Source organism: Oncorhynchus clarkii, chromosome 4 (assembly GCF_045791955.1).
Source record: "Oncorhynchus clarkii lewisi isolate Uvic-CL-2024 chromosome 4, UVic_Ocla_1.0, whole genome shotgun sequence".
In the NCBI taxonomy this organism is placed as follows: domain Eukaryota; kingdom Metazoa; phylum Chordata; class Actinopteri; order Salmoniformes; family Salmonidae; genus Oncorhynchus; species Oncorhynchus clarkii.
The window spans coordinates 91,759,755-91,781,530 of record NC_092150.1 but is presented as its reverse complement, the minus strand read 5'-3'; the positions used below and the strand labels follow the sequence as shown (position 1 = coordinate 91,781,530).

The following is a 21,776-nucleotide window of genomic DNA, read 5'->3' as shown; positions in this document are numbered from 1 at the left end:
GAAAATCGTATACTATCAACGTCCCGCCTCCACTCCACAACGATTGGTGCCTTGTCCCGTCAATAACAATTTTAGAAGTTTCTATTGGTCCATGGCAATAACTACAATACCTTTGGACCATATGACCCGAATGACAACACTGACAACAATGCTTCCTAAAGACCTTCCTTTTTCCCTTTATAGTTCCCTATTTTGGGACCAGAGCCCTATGAGTTCTGTTCTAAAGTAGTGCATCAAGTAGGGAATAGGCTGTCTTTTGGTACGTTGACCCGACGCTGGTTGTAAAGTGGGAGGGACTCCAGGGTCCCGTTACTTCACGCGTTTTAATTGAGCCGTGAGAAGTGAGAACATCTGTACCTGCGAGCCGAGTGTCTCCACAGGTGATTCATATTTTCTCATCCTGGTCTCCACCTCAACTCGCCATTATTTTAACAGTATAGTCTTCATAATAACACTATTTGCCAGCCGAGCCATGTCGAAGACCGCTGACCACCGAACACACCTCGTTCTTGAGAACTACATCGGAGGAAAGTTCGTCCCGTGCTCCCGACACATCGACTCCTACGACCCTTCCACCGGGGAGGTCTACTGCAAAGTGCCCGACAGCGGAACGGATGAGGTGGGGTTAGGAGCGACGCGTGATCCTATGGTCGTCCTCAGATGAATCTGTCTGTCGTTTTGCATTTTGTTGCTGCAGACATGAAATGTTCATTTATTCCTTAGCTGTGCATTGGCCGTGTAGTTAACCCCGATAGCCTACGTGTTCAAGTGTCGCTACAATATAGTGTAGTAGTAATGCTATTACGATACAATGTATCTATCATGTACTTACACTAAGTGGGCCAATCTATCACGTTGTGTGATTTGACACACTAAGTACTGAAGGCCTATAGGCAACCCCATACATACTGGAGAAAGTAGAAGACAGCATGATATGAGCTGACATAATGCATGGTATGACCTGACATAATGCATGGTATGACCTGACATAATGCATGATATGAGCTGTCGTAATGCATGATATGACCTGACATAATGCATGGTATGAGCTGTCGTAATGCATGGTATGACCTGACATAATGCATGGTATGAGCTGTCGTAATGCATGGTATGACCTGACATAATGCATGGTATGAGCTGTCGTAATGCATGGTATGACCTGACATAATGCATGATATGAACTGACATAATGCATGGTATGAGCTGACATAATGCATGACATGACATAATGTTTGATATGAGCTAACATAATGCATGATATTTGCTGACATAATGCATGCTATTTGCTGACATAATGCATGATATGAGCTGACATAATGCATGGTATGAGTTGACATAATGCATGACATGACATAATGTTTGATATGAGCTAACATAATGCATGCTATTTGCTGACATAATGCATGATATTTGCTGACATAATGCATGATATTTGCTGACATAATGCATGCTATTTGCTGACATAATGCATGATATTTGCTGACATAATGCATGCTATTTGCTGACATAATGCATGATATGAGCTGACGTAATGCATGATATTCTGATATTCTGACAAGTGTATACCTTAAATGATTCTGCCTATGTCCTCCTGCTGAGTCACAGAGATGTACCTATACCTTCAATGATTCTGCTGAGTCACAGAGATGTACCTATACTTTAAATGATTCTGCTGAGTCACAGAGATGTACCTATACCTTAAATGATTCTGCCTATGTCCTCCTGCTGAGTCACAGAGATGTACCTATACCTTAAATTATTCTGCTGAGTCACAGAGATGTACCTTTGCTCTGTGCAAAGTCAACAGACGGACAGCTAATGATTAACCAACTGCTAGATCAATGGACCCGGGTCTAGTCGTTCTATTAAACTCACACAACATGTTCAAGTAAGAAGTTAGGTTGGTTAAAAGCTGGAAAGCCAAGACGTTCTGGCAACTAGAATACCTTTGTTGTTTTTCACTGTCTAGTTTGGGTTGGAGTGTCTGGTGTTTCTCACTGTCTAGTTTGGGTTGGAGTGTCTGGTGTTTCTCACTGTCTAGTTTGGGTTGGAGTGTCTGGTGTTTCTCACTGTCTAGTTTGGGTTGGAGTGTCTGGTGTTTCTCACTGTCTAGTTTGGGTTGGAGTGTCTGGTGTTTCTCACTGTCTAGTTTGGGTTGGAGTGTCTGGTGTTTCTCACTGTCTAGTTTGGGTTGGAGTGTCTGGTGTTTCTCACTGTCTAGTTTGGGTTGGAGTGTCTGGTGTTTCTCACTGTCTAGTTTGGGTTGGAGTGTCTGGTGTTTTCACTGTCTAGTTTGGGTTGGAGTGTCTGGTGTTTCTCACTGTCTAGTTTGGGTTGGAGTGTCTGGTGTTTCCTACTGTCTAGTTTGGGTTGGAGTGTCTGGTGTTTCTCACTGTCTAGTTTGGGTTGGAGTGTCTGGTGTTTCTCACTGTCTAGTTTGGGTTGGAGTGTCTGGTGTTTCTCACTGCCTAGTTTGGGTTGGAGTGTCTGGTGTTTCTCACTGTCTAGTTTGGGTTGGAGTGTCTGGTGTTTCTCACTGTCTAGTTTGGGTTGGAGTGTCTGGTGTTTCTCACTGTCTAGTTTGGGTTGGAGTGTCTGGTGTTTCTCACTGTCTAGTTTGGGTTGGAGTGTCTGGTGTTTCTCAACATAAAGAGCCTTCAGATAGTATTCAGACCCCTTGACTTTTTCCCACATTTTGTTACGTTAAAGCCTTATTCTAAATATGATAAAATATATTTGTTTCTTCAGCAATCTACACACAATACCCAATAATGACAAAGTGAAAACAGGTTTTTAGAAATGTTTGCAGTTGTATTAAAACATAAAAAAAATGAAATACCTTATTTACGTAAGTATTCAGACCCTTTGCTATGAGACTCAAAATGTATTTCAAGTGCATCGTTCTTCCATTGATCATCCTTGAGATGTTTGTACAACTTAATTGGAGTCCACCTGAGGTAAATTCAATTGATTGGACATGATTTGGAAAGGCACACACCTGTCTATATAAGGTCCCACAGTTGACAGTGCATGTCAGAGCAAAAACCAAGCCATGAGGTGGAAGGAATTGTCCGTAGAGCTCAGAGACAGGATTGTGCCGAGGCACAGATCTGGGGAAGGATACCAAAACATTTCTGCAACATTGAAGATCCCCAAGAACACAGTGGCCTCCATCATTCTTAAATGGAATAAGTTTGGAACCACTGAGACTCTTGCTAGAGCTGGCCGCCCTGCCAAACTGAACAATCAAGGGAGATGGGCCTTGGTCAGGGAGGTAACCAAGAACCCGATGGTCAATCTGACAGAGCTCCAGAGTTCCTCTGTGGAAATGTGAGAACCTTCCAGAAGGACAACCATCTCTGCAGCACTCCACCAATCAGGTCTTTACAGTAGAGTGCTAGACGGAAGACACTTCTCAGTAAAAGGCACATGACAGCCCGCTTGGAGTTTGCCAAAAGGCACCTAAAGACTCTCAGATCATGAGAAACAAGATTTTCTGGTCTGATGAAACCAAGATTGAATTCTTAGCCTGAATGCCAAGCGTTCCGTCTGGAGGAAACCTGGCACCATCCCTATGGTGAAGCATAGTGGTGGCAGCATCATGCTGTGGGGATGTTTTTCTGTGGCAGGGACTGGGAGACTAGTCAGGATCGAGGGAAAGATGAACGTAACAAAGCATCCTTCACTCACGCTGCCAAACATACCCTCGTAAAACTGACCATCCTACCGATCCTCGACTTCGGCAATGTCATTTACAAAATAGCCTCCAACACTCTACTCAACAAATTGGATGTTGTCTATCACAGTGCCATCCGTTTTGTCACCAAAGCCCCATATACTACCCACCACTGCGACCTGTACGCTCTCGTTGGCTGGCCCTCGCTTCATACTCATCGCCAAACCCACTGGCTCCAGGTCATCTACAAGTCTTTGCTAGGTAAAGCCCCTCCTTATCTCAGCTCATTGGTGACCATAGCAGCACCCACCCGTAGCACGCACTCCAGCAGGTATATTTCACTGGTCACCCCTAAAGCCAATTCCTCCTTTGGCCACCTTTCTTTCTAGTTTTCTGCTGCCAATGACTGGAACGAACTGCAAAAATCTCTGAAGCTGGAGACTCATATCTCCCTCACTAGCATTAAGCCCCAGCTGTCAAAGCAGCTCACAGATCACTGCACCTGTACATAGCCCATCTGTTAACAGCCCATCTGTTAACAGCCCATCTATCTACCTCATCCCCATACTGGTATTTATTTATTTATTTTGCTCCTTTGCACTCCAGTATCTCTACTTGCACATCCATCTTCTGCACATCTATCACTCCAGTTGATTGGTATATTGTAGTTACTTTGCCACTATGGCCTATTTATTGCCTTACCTCCCTTATCTTACCTCATTTGCACTCACTGTATATATAATTTTTTCTACTGTACTATTGACTGTATGTTTGTTTTACTCCATGTGTAACTCTGTGTCGTTGTATGTGTCGTACTGCTATGCTTTATCTTGGCCAGGTCGCAGTTGTAAATGAGAACTTGTTCTCAACTAGCCTACCTGGTTAAATAAAGGTGTTCTCAACTAGCCTACCTGGTTAAATAAAGGTGTTCTCAACTAGCCTACCTGGTTAAATAAATGTGAAACCTGGTTAAATTAAATAAATAAATAAATGAATGAATGCAGTAAAGTACAGAGATATCCTTGATCTGCTCCAGAGCTCAGGACCTAAAACTGGGCCCAAGGTTCACCTTCCAACAGGGCAACAACCCTAAGCACACAACCAAGACAACGCAGGAATGGCTTCGGGACAAGTCTCTGAATGTCCTTGAGTGGCCCAGCCAGAGCCTAGACTTGAACCCATACGAACATCTCTGGAGAGACCTGAATGTTGCTGTGCAGCGACGCTCCCCATCCAACCTGACAGAGCTTGAGAGGATCTGCAGAGAAGAATGGGAGAAACTCCCCAAATACAGGTGTGCCAAGCTTGTAGCATCATACCCAAGAAGACTGGAGGCTGTAATCGCTGCCAAAGGTGCTTCATCAAAGTACTGAGGTAAAGGATCTTACTTCTAGCGCCAGATTACCCTGCATCACACACTCCTGCCCTCCATCACTCACACCTGCCCTCCATCACTCACACCTGCCCTCCATCACTCACACCTGCCCTCCATCACTCACCCCTGCCATCCATCATTCACACCTGCGCTCCCTCGTCACTCGCATCAGCGTTATTGGACTCACCTGGACTCACTCATCACCTGTTCATTTCCTCCACTATATGTGTCAGTTCCCTGCTCTGTTCACCTGGACTCACTCATCACCTGTTCATTTCCTCCACTATATGTGTCAGTTCCATGCTCTGTTCACCTGGACTCACTCATCACATGTTCATTTCCTCCACTATATGTGTCAGTTCCCTGCTCTGATCACCTGGACTCACTCATCACATGTTCATTTCCTCCACTATATGTGTCAGTTCCCTGCTCTGATCACCTGGACTCACTCATCACATGTTCATTTCCTCCACTATATGTGTCAGTTCCCTGCTCTGTTCACCTGGACTCACTCATCACATGCTCATTTCCTCCACTATTTGTGTCAGTTCCCTGCTCTGTTCACCTGGACTCACTCATCACCTGTTCATTTCCTCCACTATATGTGTCAGTTCCCTGCTCTGTTCACCTGGACTCACTCATCACCTGTTCATTTCCTCCACTATATGTGTCAGTTCCCTGCTCTGTTCACCTGGACTCACTCATCACCTGTTCATTTCCTCCACTATATGTGTCAGTTCCCCTGCTCTGTTCACCTGGACTCACTCATCACCTGTTCATTTCCTCCACTATATGTGTCCGTTCCCTGGTCTGTTCACCTGGACTCACTCATCACCTGTTCATTTCCTCCACTATATGTGTCAGTTCCCTGGTCTGTTCACCTGGACTCACTCATCACCTGTTCATTTCCTCCACTATATGTGTCAGTTCCCTGCTCTGTTCACCTGGACTCACTCATCACCTGTTCATTTCCTCCACTATATGTGTCAGTTCCCCTGCTCTGTTCACCTGGACTCACTCATCACCTGTTCATTTCCTCCACTATATGTGTCAGTTCCCTGGTCTGTTCACCTGGACTCACTCATCACCTGTTCATTTCCTCCACTATATGTGTCAGTTCCCTGGTCTGTTCACCTGGACTCACTCATCACCTGTTCATTTCCTCCACTATATGTGTCAGTTCCCCTGGTCTGTTCACCTGGACTCACTCATCACCTGTTCATTTCCTCCACTATATGTGTCAGTTCCCTGCTCTGTTCACCTGGACTCACTCATCACCTGTTCATTTCCTCCACTATATGTGTCAGTTCCCTGCTCTGTTCACCTGGACTCACTCATCACCTGTTCATTTCCTCCACTATATGTGTCAGTTCCCTGGTCTGTTCACCTGGACTCACTCATCACCTGTTCATTTCCTCCACTATATGTGTCAGTTCCCTGCTCTGTTCACCTGGACTCACTCATCACCTGTTCATTTCCTCCACTATATGTGTCAGTTCCCCTGCTCTGTTCACCTGGACTCACTCATCACCTGTTCATTTCCTCCACTATATGTGTCAGTTCCCTGGTCTGTTCACCTGGACTCACTCATCACCTGTTCATTTCCTCCACTATATGTGTCAGTTCCCCTGCTCTGTTCACCTGGACTCACTCATCACCTGTTCATTTCCTCCACTATATGTGTCAGTTCCCTGGTCTGTTCACCTGGACTCACTCATCACCTGTTCATTTCCTCCACTATATGTGTCAGTTCCCTGGTCTGTTCACCTGGACTCACTCATCACCTGTTCATTTCCTCCACTATATGTGTCAGTTCCCTGGTCTGTTCACCTGGACTCACTCATCACCTGTTCATTTCCTCCACTATATGTGTCAGTTCCCTGGTCTGTTCACCTGGACTCACTCATCACCTGTTCATTTCCTCCACTATATGTGTCAGTTCCCTGCTCTGTTCCCCTGTACTCACTCATCACCTGTTCATTTCCTCCACTATATGTGTCAGTTCCCTGGTCTGTTCACCTGGACTCACTCATCACCTGTTCATTTCCTCCACTATATGTGTCAGTTCCCTGGTCTGTTCCCCTGAACTCACTCATCACCTGTTCATTTCCTCCACTATATTTGTCAGTTCCCTGCTCTGTTCCCCTGAACTCACTCATCACCTGTTCATTTCCTCCACTATATGTGTCAGTTCCCTGCTCTGTTCCCCTGAACTCACTCATCACCTGTTCATTTCCTCCACTATATGTGTCAGTTCCCTGCTCTGTTCACCTGGACTCACTCATCACCTGTTCATTTCCTCCACTATATGTGTCAGTTCCCTGCTCTGTTCCCCTGAACTCACTCATCACCTGTTCATTTCCTCCACTATATGTGTCAGTTCCCTGCTCTGTTCACCTGGACTCACTCATCACCTGTTCATTTCCTCCACTATATGTGTCAGTTCCCTGCTCTGTTCCCCTGAACTCACTCATCACCTGTTCATTTCCTCCACTATATGTGTCAGTTCCCTGGTCTGTTCACCTGGACTCACTCATCACCTGTTCATTTCCTCCACTATATGTGTCAGTTCCCTGCTCTGTTCACCTGGACTCACTCATCACCTGTTCATTTCCTCCACTATATGTGTCAGTTCCCTGCTCTGTTCACCTGGACTCACTCATCACCTGTTCATTTCCTCCACTATATGTGTCAGTTCCCTGCTCTGTTCACCTGGACTCACTCATCACCTGTTCATTTCCTCCACTATATGTGTCAGTTCCCTGGTCTGTTCACCTGGACTCACTCATCACCTGTTCATTTCCTCCACTATATGTGTCAGTTCCCTGCTCTGTTCACCTGGACTCACTCATCACCTGTTCATTTCCTCCACTATATGTGTCAGTTCCCTGGTCTGTTCACCTGGACTCACTCATCACCTGTTCATTTCCTCCACTATATGTGTCAGTTCCCTGCTCTGTTCACCTGGACTCACTCATCACCTGTTCATTTCCTCCACTATATGTGTCAGTTCCCTGCTCTGTTCACCTGGACTCACTCATCACCTGTTCATTTCCTCCACTATATGTGTCAGTTCCCTGGTCTGTTCACCTGGACTCACTCATCACCTGTTCATTTCCTCCACTATATGTGTCAGTTCCCTGCTCTGTTCACCTGGACTCACTCATCACCTGTTCATTTCCTCCACTATATGTGTCAGTTCCCTGCTCTGTTCACCTGGACTCACTCATCACCTGTTCATTTCCTCCACTATATGTGTCAGTTCCCTGGTCTGTTCACCTGGACTCACTCATCACCTGTTCATTTCCTCCACTATATTTGTCAGTTCCCTGCTCTGTTCACCTGGACTCACTCATCACCTGTTCATTTCCTCCACTATATTTGTCAGTTCCCTGGTCTGTTCACCTGGACTCACTCATCACCTGTTCATTTCCTCCACTATATTTGTCAGTTCCCTGCTCTGTTCCCCTGAACTCACTCATCACCTGTTCATTTCCTCCACTATATGTGTCAGTTCCCTGCTCTGTTCCCCTGAACTCACTCATCACCTGTTCATTTCCTCCACTATATTTGTCAGTTCCCTGGTCTGTTCACCTGGACTCACTCATCACCTGTTCATTTCCTCCACTATATGTGTCAGTTCCCTGGTCTGTTCCCCTGAACTCACTCATCACCTGTTCATTTCCTCCACTATATTTGTCAGTTCCCTGCTCTGTTCACCTGGACTCACTCATCACCTGTTCATTTCCTCCACTATATGTGTCAGTTCCCTGCTCTGTTCCCCTGAACTCACTCATCACCTGTTCATTTCCTCCACTATATTTGTCAGTTCCCTGGTCTGTTCACCTGGACTCACTCATCACCTGTTCATTTCCTCCACTATATTTGTCAGTTCCCTGCTCTGTTCCCCTGGACTCACTCATCACCTGTTCATTTCCTCCACTATATTTGTCAGTTCCCTGGTCTGTTCACCTGGACTCACTCATCACCTGTTCATTTCCTCCACTATATTTGTCAGTTCCCTGCTCTGTTCCCCTGAACTCACTCATCACCTGTTCATTTCCTCCACTATATTTGTCAGTTCCCTGCTCTGTTCCCCTGGACTCACTTATCACCTGTTCATTTCCTCCACTATATTTGTCAGTTCCCTGCTCTGTTCACCTGGACTCACTCATCACCTGTTCATTTCCTCCACTATATTTGTCAGTTCCCTGCTCTGTTCACCTGAACTCACTCATCACCTGTTCATTTCCTCCACTATATTTGTCAGTTCCCTGCTCTGTTCACCTGAACTCACTCATCACCTGTTCATTTCCTCCACTATATTTGTCAGTTCCCTGCTCTGTTCCCCTGGACTCACTCATCACCTGTTCATTTCCTCCACTATATGTGTCAGTTCCCTGCTCTGTTCCCCTGGACTCACTCATCACCTGTTCATTTCCTCCACTATATGTGTCAGTTCCCTGCTCTGTTCACCTGGACTCACTCATCACCTGTTCATTTCCTCCACTATATGTGTCAGTTCCCTGCTCTGTTCACCTGAACTCACTCATCACCTGTTCATTTCCTCCACTATATGTGTCAGTTCCCTGCTCTGTTCACCTGGACTCACTCATCACCTGTTCATTTCCTCCACTATATGTGTCAGTTCCCTGCTCTGTTCACCTGGACTCACTCATCACCTGTTCATTTCCTCCACTATATGTGTCAGTTCCCTGCTCTGTTCACCTGGACTCACTCATCACCTGTTCATTTCCTCCACTATATGTGTCAGTTCCCTGCTCTGTTCACCTGGACTCACTCATCACCTGTTCATTTCCTCCACTATATGTGTCAGTTCCCTGCTCTGTTCACCTGGACTCACTCATCACCTGTTCATTTCCTCCACTATATGTGTCAGTTCCCTGCTCTGTTCACCTGGACTCACTCATCACCTGTTCATTTCCTCCACTATATGTGTCAGTTCCCTGGTCTGTTCACCTGGACTCACTCATCACCTGTTCATTTCCTCCACTATATGTGTCAGTTCCCTGCTCTGATCACCTGGACTCACTCATCACCTGTTCATTTCCTCCACTATATGTGTCAGTTCCCTGCTCTGTTCACCTGGACTCACTCATCACCTGTTCATTTCCTCCACTATATGTGTCAGTTCCCTGGTCTGTTCACCTGGACTCACTCATCACCTGTTCATTTCCTCCACTATATGTGTCAGTTCCCTGCTCTGATCACCTGGACTCACTCATCACCTGTTCATTTCCTCCACTATATGTGTCAGTTCCCTGCTCTGTTCACCTGGACTCACTCATCACCTGTTCATTTCCTCCACTATATTTGTCAGTTCCCTGGTCTGTTCACCTGAACTCACTCATCACCTGTTCATTTCCTCCACTATATTTGTCAGTTCCCTGCTCTGTTCCCCTGAACTCACTCATCACCTGTTCATTTCCTCCACTATATTTGTCAGTTCCCTGGTCTGTTCACCTGGACTCACTCATCACCTGTTCATTTCCTCCACTATATTTGTCAGTTCCCTGCTCTGTTCCCCTGAACTCACTCATCACCTGTTCATTTCCTCCACTATATGTGTCAGTTCCCTGCTCTGTTCCCTGAACTCACTCATCACCTGTTCATTTCCTCCACTATATTTGTCAGTTCCCTGGTCTGTTCACCTGGACTCACTCATCACCTGTTCATTTCCTCCACTATATGTGTCAGTTCCCTGGTCTGTTCCCCTGAACTCACTCATCACCTGTTCATTTCCTCCACTATATTTGTCAGTTCCCTGCTCTGTTCACCTGGACTCACTCATCACCTGTTCATTTCCTCCACTATATGTGTCAGTTCCCTGCTCTGTTCCCCTGAACTCACTCATCACCTGTTCATTTCCTCCACTATATTTGTCAGTTCCCTGGTCTGTTCACCTGGACTCACTCATCACCTGTTCATTTCCTCCACTATATTTGTCAGTTCCCTGCTCTGTTCCCCTGGACTCACTTATCACCTGTTCATTTCCTCCACTATATTTGTCAGTTCCCTGGTCTGTTCAGCTGGACTCACTCATCACCTGTTCATTTCCTCCACTATATTTGTCAGTTCCCTGCTCTGTTCCCCTGAACTCACTCATCACCTGTTCATTTCCTCCACTATATTTGTCAGTTCCCTGCTCTGTTCCCCTGGACTCACTTATCACCTGTTCATTTCCTCCACTATATTTGTCAGTTCCCTGCTCTGTTCACCTGGACTCACTCATCACCTGTTCATTTCCTCCACTATATTTGTCAGTTCCCTGCTCTGTTCACCTGAACTCACTCATCACCTGTTCATTTCCTCCACTATATTTGTCAGTTCCCTGCTCTGTTCACCTGAACTCACTCATCACCTGTTCATTTCCTCCACTATATGTGTCAGTTCCCTGCTCTGTTCCCCTGGACTCACTCATCACCTGTTCATTTCCTCCACTATATGTGTCAGTTCCCTGCTCTGTTCCCCTGGACTCACTCATCACCTGTTCATTTCCTCCACTATATGTGTCAGTTCCCTGGTCTGTTCACCTGGACTCACTCATCACCTGTTCATTTCCTCCACTATATTTGTCAGTTCCCTGGTCTGTTCCCCTGAACTCACTCATCACCTGTTCATTTCCTCCACTATATGTGTCAGTTCCCTGCTCTGTTCACCTGGACTCACTTATCACCTGTTCATTTCCTCCACTATATGTGTCAGTTCCCTGCTCTGTTCACCTGAACTCACTCATCACCTGTTCATTTCCTCCACTATATGTGTCAGTTCCCTGCTTTGTTCACCTGGACTCACTTATCACCTGTTCATTTCCTCCACTATATTTGTCAGTTCCCTGCTCTGTTCCCCTGGACTCACTCATCACCTGTTCATTTCCTCCACTATATGTGTCAGTTCCCTGCTCTGTTCCCCTGGACTCACTTATCACCTGTTCATTTCCTCCACTATATTTGTCAGTTCCCTGCTCTGATCACCTGGACTCACTCATCACCTGTTCATTTCCTCCACTATATGTGTCAGTTCCCTGCTCTGATCACCTGGACTCACTCATCACCTGTTCATTTCCTCCACTATATTTGTCAGTTCCCTGCTCTGATCACCTGGACTCACTCATCACCTGTTCATTTCCTCCACTATATGTGTCAGTTCCCTGCTCTGTTCACCTGGACTCACTCATCACCTGTTCATTTCCTCCACTATATGTGTCAGTTCCCTGCTCTGTTCACCTGGACTCACTTATCACCTGTTCATTTCCTCCACTATATGTGTCAGTTCCCTGCTCTGTTCACCTGAACTCACTCATCACCTGTTCATTTCCTCCACTATATGTGTCAGTTCCCTGCTCTGTTCACCTGGACTCACTTATCACCTGTTCATTTCCTCCACTATATTTGTCAGTTCCCTGCTCTGTTCCCCTGGACTCACTCATCACCTGTTCATTTCCTCCACTATATGTGTCAGTTCCCTGCTCTGTTCCCCTGGACTCACTTATCACCTGTTCATTTCCTCCACTATATTTGTCAGTTCCCTGGTCTGTTCACCTGGACTCACTTATCACCTGTTCATTTCCTCCACTATATGTGTCAGTTCCCTGCTCTGTTCACCTGGACTCACTCATCACCTGTTCATTTCCTCCACTATATGTGTCAGTTCCCTGCTCTGTTCACCTGGACTCACTTATCACCTGTTCATTTCCTCCACTATATGTGTCAGTTCCCTGCTCTGTTCACCTGGACTCACTCATCACCTGTTCATTTCCTCCACTATATGTGTCAGTTCCCTGCTCTGATCACCTGGACTCACTCATCACCTGTTCATTTCCTCCACTATATGTGTCAGTTCCCTGGTCTGTTCACCTGGACTCACTTATCACCTGTTCATTTCCTCCACTATATTTGTCAGTTCCCTGCTCTGTTCACCTGGACTCACTCATCACCTGTTCATTTCCTCCACTATATTTGTCAGTTCCCTGGTCTGTTCACCTGGACTCACTCATCACCTGTTCATTTCCTCCACTATATGTGTCAGTTCCCTGCTCTGTTCCCCTGAACTCACTCATCACCTGTTCATTTCCTCCACTATATTTGTCAGTTCCCTGCTCTGTTCACCTGGACTCACTCATCACCTGTTCATTTCCTCCACTATATTTGTCAGTTCCCTGGTCTGTTCACCTGGACTCACTCATCACCTGTTCATTTCCTCCACTATATTTGTCAGTTCCCTGGTCTGTTCACCTGGACTCACTCATCACCTGTTCATTTCCTCCACTATATTTGTCAGTTCCCTGGTCTGTTCACCTGGACTCACTCATCACCTGTTCATTTCCTCCACTATATTTGTCAGTTCCCTGGTCTGTTCACCTGGACTCACTCATCACCTGTTCATTTCCTCCACTATATGTGTCAGTTCCCTGGTCTGTTCACCTGGACTCACTCATCACCTGTTCATTTCCTCCACTATATGTGTCAGTTCCCTGCTCTGTTCACCTGGACTCACTCATCACCTGTTCATTTCCTCCACTATATGTGTCAGTTCCCTGCTCTGTTCACCTGGACTCACTCATCACCTGTTCATTTCCTCCACTATATGTGTCAGTTCCCTGGTCTGTTCACCTGGACTCACTCATCACCTGTTCATTTCCTCCACTATATGTGTCAGTTCCCTGGTCTGTTCACCTGGACTCACTCATCACCTGTTCATTTCCTCCACTATATGTGTCAGTTCCCTGGTCTGTTCACCTGGACTCACTCATCACCTGTTCATTTCCTCCACTATATGTGTCAGTTCCCTGCTCTGTTCACCTGGACTCACTCATCACCTGTTCATTTCCTCCACTATATTTGTCAGTTCCCTGGTCTGTTCACCTGGACTCACTCATCACCTGTTCATTTCCTCCACTATATGTGTCAGTTCCCTGGTCTGTTCACCTGGACTCACTCATCACCTGTTCATTTCCTCCACTATATGTGTCAGTTCCCTGCTCTGTTCACCTGGACTCACTCATCACCTGTTCATTTCCTCCACTATATGTGTCAGTTCCCTGCTCTGTTCACCTGGACTCACTCATCACCTGTTCATTTCCTCCACTATATGTGTCAGTTCCCTGGTCTGTTCACCTGGACTCACTCATCACCTGTTCATTTCCTCCACTATATGTGTCAGTTCCCTGCTCTGATCACCTGGACTCACTTATCACCTGTTCATTTCCTCCACTATATTTGTCAGTTCCCTGGTCTGTTCACCTGGACTCACTCATCACCTGTTCATTTCCTCCACTATATTTGTCAGTTCCCTGCTCTGTTCACCTGGACTCACTCATCACCTGTTCATTTCCTCCACTATATGTGTCAGTTCCCTGCTCTGATCACCTGGACTCACTCATCACCTGTTCATTTCCTCCACTATATGTGTCAGTTCCCCTGCTCTGTTCACCTGGACTCACTCATCACCTGTTCATTTCCTCCACTATATGTGTCAGTTCCCTGGTCTGTTCACCTGGACTCACTCATCACCTGTTCATTTCCTCCACTATATGTGTCAGTTCCCTGGTCTGTTCACCTGGACTCACTCATCACCTGTTCATTTCCTCCACTATATGTGTCAGTTCCCTGCTCTGTTCACCTGGACTCACTCATCACCTGTTCATTTCCTCCACTATATGTGTCAGTTCCCTGCTCTGTTCACCTGGACTCACTCATCACCTGTTCATTTCCTCCACTATATGTGTCAGTTCCCTGGTCTGTTCACCTGGACTCACTCATCACCTGTTCATTTCCTCCACTATATGTGTCAGTTCCCTGCTCTGTTCACCTGGACTCACTCATCACCTGTTCATTTCCTCCACTATATGTGTCAGTTCCCTGGTCTGTTCACCTGGACTCACTCATCACCTGTTCATTTCCTCCACTATATGTGTCAGTTCCCTGCTCTGTTCACCTGGACTCACTCATCACCTGTTCATTTCCTCCACTATATGTGTCAGTTCCCTGCTCTGTTCACCTGGACTCACTCATCACCTGTTCATTTCCTCCACTATATGTGTCAGTTCCCTGCTCTGTTCACCTGGACTCACTCATCACCTGTTCATTTCCTCCACTATATGTGTCAGTTCCCTGCTCTGTTCCCCTGAACTCACTCATCACCTGTTCATTTCCTCCACTATATGTGTCAGTTCCCTGCTCTGTTCACCTGGACTCACTCATCACCTGTTCATTTCCTCCACTATATGTGTCAGTTCCCTGCTCTGTTCACCTGGACTCACTCATCACCTGTTCATTTCCTCCACTATATGTGTCAGTTCCCTGCTCTGATCACCTGGACTCACTCATCACCTGTTCATTTCCTCCACTATATGTGTCAGTTCCCTGGTCTGTTCACCTGGACTCACTCATCACCTGTTCATTTCCTCCACTATATGTGTCAGTTCCCTGCTCTGTTCACCTGGACTCACTCATCACCTGTTCATTTCCTCCACTATATGTGTCAGTTCCCTGCTCTGTTCCCCTGAACTCACTCATCACCTGTTCATTTCCTCCACTATATTTGTCAGTTCCCTGGTCTGTTCCCCTGGACTCACTCATCACCTGTTCATTTCCTCCACTATATGTGTCAGTTCCCTGCTCTGTTCCCCTGAACTCACTCATCACCTGTTCATTTCCTCCACTATATGTGTCAGTTCCCTGGTCTGTTCACCTGGACTCACTCATCACCTGTTCATTTCCTCCACTATATGTGTCAGTTCCCTGGTCTGTTCCCCTGGACTCACTCATCACCTGTTCATTTCCTCCACTATATGTGTCAGTTCCCTGCTCTGTTCCCCTGAACTCACTCATCACCTGTTCATTTCCTCCACTATATGTGTCAGTTCCCTGGTCTGTTCACCTGGACTCACTCATCACCTGTTCATTTCCTCCACTATATGTGTCAGTTCCCTGCTCTGTTCACCTGGACTCACTTATCACCTGTTCATTTCCTCCACTATATGTGTCAGTTCCCTGCTCTGTTCCCCTGAACTCACTCATCACCTGTTCATTTCCTCCACTATATGTGTCAGTTCCCTGCTCTGTTCACCTGGACTCACTCATCACCTGTTCATTTCCTCCACTATATTTGTCAGTTCCCTGCTCTGTTCCCCTGAACTCACTCATCACCTGTTCATTTCCTCCACTATATGTGTCAGTTCCCTGCTCTGTTCCCCTGAACTCACTCATCACCTGTTCATTTCCTCCACTATATGTGTCAGTTCCCTGGTCTGTTCACCTGGACTCACTCATCACCTGTTCATTTCCTCCACTATATGTGTCAGTTCCCTGCTCTGTTCCCCTGAACTCACTCATCACCTGTTCATTTCCTCCACTATATGTGTCAGTTCCCTGCTCTGTTCACCTGGACTCACTCATCACCTGTTCATTTCCTCCACTATATGTGTCAGTTCCCTGCTCTGTTCACCTGGACTCACTCATCACCTGTTCATTTCCTCCACTATATGTGTCAGTTCCCTGCTCTGATCACCTGGACTCACTCATCACCTGTTCATTTCCTCCACTATATTTGTCAGTTCCCTGCTCTGTTCACCTGGACTCACTCATCACCTGTTCATTTCCTCCACTATATGTGTCAGTTCCCTGCTCTGTTCACCTGGACTCACTCATCACCTGTTCATTTCCTCCACTATATGTGTCAGTTCCCTGCTCTGTTCACCTGGACTCACTCATCACCTGTTCATTTCATCCACTATATTTGTCAGTTCCCTGCTCTGTTCCCCTGAACTCACTCATCACCTGTTCATTTCCTCCACTATATGTGTCAGTTCCCTGCTCTGTTCCCCTGAACTCACTCATCACCTGTTCATTTCCTCCACTATATGTGTCAGTTCCCTGGTCTGTTCACCTGGACTCACTCATCACCTGTTCATTTCCTCCACTATATGTGTCAGTTCCCTGCTCTGTCCCCCTGAACTCACTCATCACCTGTTCATTTCCTCCACTATATGTGTCAGTTCCCTGCTCTGTTCACCTGGACTCACTCATCACCTGTTCTTTTCCTCCACTATATGTGTCAGTTCCCTGCTCTGTTCACCTGGACTCACTCATCACCTGTTCATTTCCTCCACTATATGTGTCAGTTCCCTGCTCTGATCACCTGGACTCACTCATCACCTGTTCATTTCCTCCACTATATGTGTCAGTTCCCTGCTCTGATCACCTGGACTCACTCATCACCTGTTCATTTCCTCCACTATATGTGTCAGTTCCCTGGTCTGTTCACCTGGACTCACTCATCACCTGTTCATTTCCTCCACTATATGTGTCAGTTCCCTGCTCTGTTCACCTGGACTCACTCATCACCTGTTCATTTCCTCCACTATATGTGTCAGTTCCCTGCTCTGTTCACCTGAACTCACTCATCACCTGTTCATTTCCTCCACTATATGTGTCAGTTCCCTGCTCTGTTCACCTGGACTCACTCATCACCTGTTCATTTCCTCCACTATATGTGTCAGTTCCCTGGTCTGTTCACCTGGACTCACTCATCACCTGTTCATTTCCTCCACTATATGTGTCAGTTCCCTGCTCTGTTCACCTGGACTCACTCATCACCTGTTCATTTCCTCCACTATATGTGTCAGTTCCCTGGTCTGTTCACCTGGACTCACTCATCACCTGTTCATTTCCTCCACTATATGTGTCAGTTCCCTGCTCTGTTCACCTGGACTCACTCATCACCTGTTCATTTCCTCCACTATATGTGTCAGTTCCCTGCTCTGTTCACCTGAACTCACTCATCACCTGTTCATTTCCTCCACTATATGTGTCAGTTCCCTGCTCTGTTCACCTGGACTCACTCATCACCTGTTCATTTCCTCCACTATATTTGTCAGTTCCCTGCTCTGTTCCCCTGGACTCACTCATCACCTGTTCATTTCCTCCACTATATGTGTCAGTTCCCTGCTCTGTTCACCTGGACTCACTCATCACCTGTTCATTTCCTCCACTATATTTGTCAGTTCCCTGCTCTGTTCACCTGGACTCACTCATCACCTGTTCATTTCCTCCACTATATTTGTCAGTTCCCTGCTCTGTTCACCTGGACTCACTCATCACCTGTTCATTTCCTCCACTATATTTGTCAGTTCCCTGCTCTGTTCTCCTGAACTCACTCATCACCTGTTCATTTCCTCCACTATATGTGTCAGTTCCCTGGTCTGTTCACCTGGACTCACTCATCACCTGTTCATTTCCTCCACTATATGTGTCAGTTCCCTGCTCTGTTCCCCTGGACTCACTCATCACCTGTTCATTTCCTCCACTATATGTGTCAGTTCCCTGCTCTGTTCCCCTGGACTCACTCATCACCTGTTCATTTCCTCCACTATATTTGTCAGTTCCCTGCTCTGTTCTCCTGAACTCACTCATCACCTGTTCATTTCCTCCACTATATGTGTCAGTTCCCTGCTCTGTTCCCCTGGACTCACTCATCACCTGTTCATTTCCTCCACTATATTTGTCAGTTCCCTGCTCTGTTCTCCTGAACTCACTCATCACCTGTTCATTTCCTCCACTATATGTGTCAGTTCCCTGGTCTGTTCTCCTGAACTCACTCATCACCTGTTCATTTCCTCCACTATATGTGTCAGTTCCCTGCTCTGTTCACCTGAACTCACTCATCACCTGCTCATTTCCTCCACTATATGTGTCAGTTCCCTGGTCTGTTCTCCTGAACTCACTCATCACCTGTTCATTTCCTCCACTATATGTGTCAGTTCCCTGCTCTGTTCACCTGAACTCACTCATCACCTGTTCATTTCCTCCACTATATGTGTCAGTTCCCTGCTCTGTTCACCTGGACTCACTCATCACCTGTTCATTTCCTCCACTATATGTGTCAGTTCCCTGCTCTGTTCACCTGAACTCACTCATCACCTGTTCATTTCCTCCACTATATGTGTCAGTTCCCTGGTCTGTTCCCCTGGACTCACTCATCACCTGTTCATTTCCTCCACTATATGTGTCAGTTCCCTGCTCTGTTCACCTGGACTCACTTATCACCTGTTCATTTCCTCCACTATATGTGTCAGTTCCCTGGTCTGTTCCCCTGGACTCACTCATCACCTGTTCATTTCCTCCACTATATGTGTCAGTTCCCTGGTCTGTTCACCTGGACTCACTCATCACCTGTTCATTTCCTCCACTATATGTGTCAGTTCCCTGGTCTGTTCCCCTGGACTCACTCATCACCTGTTCATTTCCTCCACTATATGTGTCAGTTCCCTGGTCTGATCACCTGGACTCACTCATCACCTGTTCATTTCCTCCACTATATGTGTCAGTTCCCTGGTCTGTTCCCCTGGACTCACTCATCACCTGTTCATTTCCTCCACTATATGTGTCAGTTCCCTGCTCTGTTCCCCTGAACTCACTCATCACCTGTTCATTTCCTCCACTATATGTGTCAGTTCCCTGCTCTGTTCACCTGGACTCACTCATCACCTGTTCATTTCCTCCACTATATGTGTCAGTTCCCTGGTCTGTTCACCTGGACTCACTCATCACCTGTTCATTTCCTCCACTATATGTGTCAGTTCCCTGCTCTGTTCCCCTGAACTCACTCATCACCTGTTCATTTCCTCCACTATATTTGTCAGTTCCCTGCTCTGTTCCCCTGAACTCACTCATCACCTGTTCATTTCCTCCACTATATGTGTCAGTTCCCTGGTCTGTTCCCCTGGACTCACTCATCACCTGTTCATTTCCTCCACTATCTGGGTCAGTTCCCTGGTCTGTTCACCTGGACTCACTCATCACCTGTTCATTTCCTCCACTATATGTGTCAGTTCCCTGGTCTGTTCCCCTGGACTCACTCATCACCTGTTCATTTCCTCCACTATATGTGTCAGTTCCCTGGTCTGTTCACCTGGACTCACTCATCACCTGTTCATTTCCTCCACTATATGTGTCAGTTCCCTGGTCTGTTCACCTGGACTCACTCATCACCTGTTCATTTCCTCCACTATATGTGTCAGTTCCCTGGTCTGTTCACCTGGACTCACTCATCACCTGTTCATTTCCTCCACTATATGTGTCAGTTCCCTGCTCTGTTCACCTGGACTCACTCATCACCTGTTCATTTCCTCCACTATATGTGTCAGTTCCCTGGTCTGTTCACCTGGACTCACTCATCACCTGTTCATTTCCTCCACTATATGTGTCAGTTCCCTGGTCTGTTCACCTGGACTCACTCATCACCTGTTCATTTCCTCCACTATATGTGTCAGTTCCCTGGTCTGTTCACCTGGACTCACTCATCACCTGTTCATTTCCTCCACTATATGTGTCAGTTCCCTGGTCTGTTCACCTGGACTCACTCATCACCTGTTCATTTCCTCCACTATATGTGTCAGTTCCCTGGTCTGTTCACCTGGACTCACTCATCACCTGTTCATTTCCTCCACTATATGTGTCAGTTCCCTGGTCTGTTCACCTGGACTCACTCATCACCTGTTCATTTCCTCCACTATATTTGTCAGTTCCCTGCTCTGTTCCCCTGGACTCACTCATCACCTGTTCATTTCCTCCACTATATGTGTCAGTTCCCTGGTCTGTTCACCTGGACTCACTCATCACCTGTTCATTTCCTCCACTATATGTGTCAGTTCCCTGCTCTGTTCCCCTGGACTCACTCATCACCTGTTCATTTCCTCCACTATATGTGTCAGTTCCCTGCTCTGTTCACCTGAACTCACTCATCACCTGTTCATTTCCTCCACTATATTTGTCAGTTCCCTGCTCTGTTCACCTGAACTCACTCATCACCTGTTCATTTCCTCCACTATATGTGTCAGTTCCCTGCTCTGTTCACCTGGACTCACTCATCACCTGTTCATTTCCTCCACTATATGTGTCAGTTCCCTGGTCTGTTCACCTGGACTCACTCATCACCTGTTCATTTCCTCCACTATATGTGTCAGTTCCCTGCTCTGTGGTATTGTGATGTCATTATGGGGTATTGTCATGTCATTATGGGGTATTGTCATGTCATTATGGGGTATTGTGATGTCATTATGGGGTATTGTGATGTCATTATGGGGTATTGTGATGTCATTATGGGGTATTGTGATGTCATTATGGGGTATTGTGTGTTGATTGTATAACAATTGAACCCATTTTAGAATAAGGCTGTAATGTAACAAAATGTGGAAAAAGTCAAGGAGTCTGAATACTTTGCGAAGGCGCTGTAGTAGTTTGGGTTGGATGTGTCTGGTGTTTCTCAACATAGTAGTTTGGGTTGGATGTGTCTGGTGTTTCTCAACATAGTAGTTTGGGTTGGATGTGTCTGGTGTTTCTCAACATAGTAGTTTGGGTTGGATGTGTCTGGTGTTTCTCAACATAGTAGTTTGGGTTGGATGTGTCTGGTGTTTCTCAACATAGTAGTTTGGGTTTGAGTGTCTGGTGTTTCTCAACATAGTAGTTTGGGTTGGATGTGTCTGGTGTTTCTCAACATAGTAGGATGGGTGTGTTCTATAGTATACTATGATGTGGTTAAATATTTTTCTGCTAGGCTACTTTATGGACAGTGGTGTAAAGTACTTAAATAATGTATTTTTTACTCAATACATTTTCCCTGAAACCCAAAAGTACTCGTTCCATTTTTGAATGGCTAGCAGGACAGGAAAATGGTCTAATTCACACACTTATCAAGAAAACA

The 21,776-nt window shown here is 46.2% G+C and overlaps 1 protein-coding gene across 1 annotated transcript in view; it reads left to right on the top strand.

Annotated features, from left to right (window-relative positions):
• Positions 1-319: 319 nt before the first annotated feature.
• Positions 320-21,776, top strand: part of LOC139407439 (aldehyde dehydrogenase 8 family, member A1) — a 47,931-nt gene continuing 26,474 nt past the window's right edge. Inside the window, exon 1 of the mRNA XM_071151230.1 lies at positions 320-619. Within this exon, the coding sequence (XP_071007331.1) occupies positions 473-619 (147 nt within the window). The 5' untranslated portion in view covers positions 320-472. The remainder of the gene's footprint in view (positions 620-21,776) is intronic.